Source organism: Neolamprologus brichardi, chromosome 4 (assembly GCF_056152115.1).
Source record: "Neolamprologus brichardi isolate AB-2024 chromosome 4, ASM5615211v1, whole genome shotgun sequence".
In the NCBI taxonomy this organism is placed as follows: Eukaryota; Metazoa; Chordata; class Actinopteri; order Cichliformes; family Cichlidae; genus Neolamprologus; species Neolamprologus brichardi.
In genome coordinates, this window is record NC_142107.1 from 1,470,908 (window position 1) to 1,476,061 (window position 5,154).

General features: G+C 39.8%; 1 protein-coding gene across 1 annotated transcript; it reads right to left on the minus strand.

Moving 5' to 3' along the window:
* Nucleotides 1-1,812: 1,812 nt before the first annotated feature.
* Nucleotides 1,813-4,568, minus strand: LOC102799753 (uncharacterized). Its single transcript, XM_087840233.1, has 5 exons — nucleotides 4,298-4,568; nucleotides 3,894-4,063; nucleotides 2,503-2,646; nucleotides 2,240-2,405; nucleotides 1,813-2,147 (listed from the first exon to the last, which is right to left on the minus strand). Exons 1-5 carry the CDS (start codon nucleotides 4,554-4,556, stop codon nucleotides 1,951-1,953), a joined length of 936 nt encoding a protein of 311 aa, XP_087696359.1. The 5' UTR covers nucleotides 4,557-4,568; the 3' UTR covers nucleotides 1,813-1,950.
* Between the last annotated feature and the right edge of the window lie 586 nt (nucleotides 4,569-5,154).

Here is a 5,154-nt window from a genome sequence, read left to right on the forward strand (position 1 = left end):
ATACTTAAAGGTAGGCACACTAGAATAATGGGGTAACAAGTCAGGTTTTTACAGGAAACAAAGGAATAATGATACTGTAACTCATTTAAAGTGGACCAAATTCTTGGAACTTTACAGCGAAGGAGACAGAAATGACATTGAAGTAGTGTCAAGCACTGTGTAATATCTTGATAATGTTCTTGAAAAGCATCTTGCATTGTACGCTTTCGTTTTTGGGACACAGGCTGAATAAGAGAGCGGTTTAACTTTGCCAGATTTTCCAGTGTTTTACAGGAAAGCAAACACTCATTTTGAAAGTTATGTTTAAACAGTCATAGTGAAAAAAAAGTTAGACTTGGCTCTTGGTTTTATCGTTACAGGATCATATAAGCCTGCAAATTTCAACTGTATTTTTGGTAAGTTGGAAAGGCAGAACAGTCCTTGTCACATTTATAGTGGTAAAATAAAAGGACAGTTGAATAATTAAACATTCATCATCCACATCAACATAATGAATATGAAATAAAGATGTAAAGAACATAATAACTCCATAATATGGCCCAAGCCTCGAAAAGGACAGCATATTTTAATATTGGAATATATTGCCTATTTTTCCCACAATTACCATGAAATTGCTCGCTATCCAGAATTCATTCATAATATTTACATCTGCTTAAAATTACTTAAATTTACTTACAGTATAATAAACTTTTTACCACCTTATTCCAGTGTCACTGCCTTTAAGCTTTTGTGGCTAAATATAATTAGATTGTAGTTTTAAATAAAATACACTGAAATTACATTTAATTACAGGGGACTTAAGCTCTCAGTCTACTTTGATATATTTATTATTGTCTGATTTGATGCATTTAAAAAAAATAATACGTGATTAACGGAAGACTGACATGGACAGGAGCTGTGTAGGGACAGACTCCGAGCTTAAAGACTCAGCAGCTCTCGTTTCATGTGATAAAGAAAATGGTTTTAATGATGGAAGCCTCCTTTCATGTCTTATGGTCATAGTTTACAGCACAACATCACATGAAAGCAGCTGCATAAAAACATCGACATTTTGATATGAAAACGCACATTTGCAATTCAGCCCAGCAGTCTGTGTTATAAATATGTGTCTCATATTTGTAACTAAACTGCTGAACCTGCTGACGTTTGGGTGGGATGTGATGATTCTTAAACTTGAACTCTGGGTAGATCTTCAGTACACTTTAATACACATGTGCTTACATAAGCACGGCCTGTCTTGGAGCTACCTGCTAAGATAGATGGCTGGTTGGTGTAGAAAGAAAACAGTTCGTGTGTGATTTTTGTTGGTTTTTCTTCTCAATTAGCCATTGTTGCTGCTTTAAACTGCAAAACACCAATTACTTCCATTAGCTTAAAGATAAGGCACACAACTCTGCGGCTGATATACCAAAACAGGAAGGATGTCTTTTGTTCTTTTTTAAGCGACTGACCACTTTAATGTAACAATATTGCAACTTTAAACACTTTTACCAAATGTGCTGTTGAAATGGTAACAAAGTGCTTTTCTTTTATTTTCAGAAAGCAAATTCAAATAAGACTTCATGTGTATGCAGTAGTCAAGGGGAATCCAGTGAGTGATCACCGTGAGTCATCTGTGTCATGACCCAGCAGCAGGACATTAAGCATGCTCTTCAGTCAGTAATGGGACAATCACGCACAGGCGCACGTATATTGCAATGGAAATAACATCTCATTACCTTCGGAACACGTTTGCTTTGCAAAAATTCTTCAGAAAATAACCTTATCATTATTTGTGAATGACTTTTGTGAGGTTTTTTTTAATCAAAGATGTCCCTGTAGAGTTCTTCAAGCAAACCAGTCCGCATTTATTCCCTTCTAAGCATGTTATTACTTAAAGCATATTTTTCAGACTTTTACATTTACAACAGATGTCACCCTGCCCACTTTTACTTTCTTTGCTTCATGGGCTCAGGTTTGAGTGTACATGTCCCCGTAACCACACTGCGTCTCTTGGTGGCGCTGTAGATCAACCCTGCGCTGGAAGCTGAGCTGACAACGGGGGCAGCTGAACGGCCGATAGCTGCTGTGCTTTCGGCTGTGGGTGATGAGGTTGGAGCTTTGGCTGAATCCTTTACCGCATACCTTACACACATGCGGTTTCTCACCTGAGCAGATGAGGGAAAAAAGGGGAACATTTTTTTTCCAGAGCTGGAGCATTTAAGAGCAAGGTTTAAATCAAACTGTTGCGTTCACCCACCTGTGTGTATGAAGGTGTGTTTCTTCATGTCTGACTTCTGGTGGAACCTTTTGCCACAGTACTGGCAGGGGTAGGGTCGAGTGTCTGAGTGGATGAGGAGGTGGGTTGACAAGGTGGACGAACGCTTGAACACCTTTCCGCACACCTTGCAGCCAAAGCTACGCTCCTGCACATTTATACACACAAACACACAGCTATTAAGAACCATGTTGATTAGCTTGGTTCAGCTTATTATGAGTCTGAGTATTATCAGGCTACTGTACCTTAGCTCTACCATAGCTGCTGATTGTTCTGAAGCCAAAGGGCATGTGGGAGATGTCTGTGGCCGTGGGGGATGTTGCCAGTGGAGAAGAGAAAACATTACAAACCTGTAGACCACCCCCTGGTATTAAGACTTCTGAAAGGGACTGTGGGAGGCAGACAATGAAGAAGAATACTAGTGAGTAACAATTTAAATAAGGGGAATTTAAACAGCTCATCAGTATGGAAAATTGCTTTGTATCAAAACGCCATTGCCTTGGAAATTGATTGCAACGAGTAATCAGTGTCTAATGTTAGTGTACTGTTGCATTTCATTTGTTCGATCCATAATAAAACAACACTTGTAAGCAGATTTTGGCGCGGTGGGCAGAGCCGGGCTGGCTGTTTCCTTCTCGTCTCCAGTCGTTGGGTTAACTTATCTCATCTATCTCATTTCCTAAAATGTCAAAGCATTCACAAAACATGACGAGCTACAGCTGTGCCAATTCTCCAGTGGTGCTCAAACAGTGTGCACAATCCTTTAAAAGTGCAATTGTTTTTGTGAGTAACCAGAGTAAATGGCAATATTCCTTGCAGGCTGCATCAGACTAGCGCATGTAGGTTGATCCAATAATGCATGAACTGTTACTTTCAGCTTTCTAAGCATGCTCTGCAAACACTGCACTCACTCTTCGTTTGTTTCCAGATGGCGCCTGTTAAAGCGCCTCGATTGTTTAAATTGAATTTCATCTTCAGCAAAACATTTGAATAAAAGTAATAAAAGGTCTTTTCTTAATATTTGGAGAACACGCGGGTTAGGCGTCAGCCAGCTTTGCATTAATTATCTATTATAATAAACCTTTTGTATTTGCGATGCTGCTAGAAATCACAATAAATAGTTAAAACTTGTGAACACATACCGCTGTTATAAGCAAATATGTCATCTGTTCAATAATAAGATGTGCCAAAAATACATTTGTAATATTTAGAAATTATTATCCTGTTTTGTTTTTTAATCTTTTATGTCTTTTTATAGATTATTGAAATAAGTGTGAGCTCAAAAATCCAACATCAGCCGGGCTCCAGTTAGGAAACAGGACAGCTGATTATAAATGGTGTTCAATTTAAACAGCATACGTGTTTTTTAGACTGTCATCGATGCTGATTCAAAAAGCAGAGAGATTTTTCTGGATATGAGATTCCAATTTATCATGCAGCTTATGATCGTATAATCTTCTTATCAATAAAGTTTTAGAGAGATCAGGACTCATTTCAAATTCCTCCTCATGAGAACGCACAGACAGATGAAGCGGTTCAGAGTATTCTCTCCACTTGTGATTTCTTTTTCTCTGTGACACTGATAAGAACATCAACAGCAAAGACTAATAATTCTCACAACCCACAGGCCTCCTACCTTCTCGCACAGCGGGCAATCACTGACGGGAGATTTGAGGTCAGTGTGCGATGTGTGGTTGACTAACATGAAGACCAGTCTCTCCAGCTCTCGCTCTCTCTCAGATGCTTGGTGTCTGTCTGCCAACCACGGCGAGACCAGCAGAGGAGCGTTTATTTTCTCCAAGGGGGCTTTTTTTAAGAATGAGAATACAAATGTCATTAGTTCATTGATGTGTGAATCATTCTGAACCATTTTTGCTTTTCTTTTTGTGGCTTTGAGTACAAGAAAAACAAAGAACTTTGGTGTAACCGGAATCCGTTTGGTATTGTTTTAAATAACAAACCACATTGACATTTACTGTGGTAGTATTTCAAGCTCAGGTATACACAGACATACACACACAATGCTAGAAATATTCATACCTGAAGGCCAACGGTCCTGCGTGGGGTCACTGTGAGAGCGGACCGCCACCCGACTCCACGGCAAGTAGGCTTCGGCCGCAAAATCTTTGACCCCATAGATGGGGGACGAAGGCTGCGCAGCATCTTCAGGGCGTCTGCCGTCCTTTCCAGCCGCTGGCACCTCAGCATCTCTCTGGGATAGGCACTGCTGTCTAAAGGCATCCTTAGACGGGCTGAGGAGGTGAGCCCTTTTACTCTTGACGAGGAACGATCTTGGCATGGCAGAGTGTCGACTGAACTGATGGGAGGCAAAAAAAAATCATGTATCAGAAAGCTGCAGGAGTCTGATAAGCCAACTCTTTCATGTCACTTTTAGAGCCTCGTGCACTTAGATGTCGTGCACCTGTACGTGTTCAGTTACAATGCCAGAGCTTGAGGTTTCCTTAAGAAATACAGCCTGCCACCTGCACAAAGCCCTCAGTGAGGATAACCCTGTTGTGGTGTCATACATCTTCTAAACTGACACTTCTGCTACTTTTTATACTTTTATTTGAAGTGCAAACAATATATTTAGCTGTTCTCTCTCTTTTTTTCTTAAGAATAATAACAGCAGCGGCGCCATTAAGGATTTTGACCTCGCATGTTGACTCGCACGTTTTCAAAATGAAACAAGTGCGTGCACAAAACAACTGATTCATATTGTGACCAACCTTTTTTGTTTTAGTCACCACATAAGGGGCGAATATTTGTAGCTCTGAAATTTAGCATTATAAAATTTCATTTATTTAACAAGGAAGAGAAGACCCTGAAAACGAAAACAGAAAAGACAACTAGGCGAGGCAACAGCATGGATGTAAAACTAGTTTATTCAAACTTGC

What these genes read in the sequence shown, in the direction of transcription:
- LOC102799753 (XM_087840233.1), bottom strand. Translation starts at nt 4,556, where the DNA reads ATGCCAAGATCGTTCCTCGTCAAGAGTAAAAGGGCTCACCTCCTCAGC. An exon ending in GCAGGACCGTTGGCCTTCAG is followed by an intron (nt 4,064 to 4,297) that starts GTATGAATATTT and finishes TCTTAAAAAAAG; the next exon opens with CCCCCTTGGAGAAAATAAAC. An exon ending in GCAGCTATGGTAGAGCTAAG is followed by an intron (nt 2,406 to 2,502) that starts GTACAGTAGCCT and finishes ATAAATGTGCAG; the next exon opens with GAGCGTAGCTTTGGCTGCAA.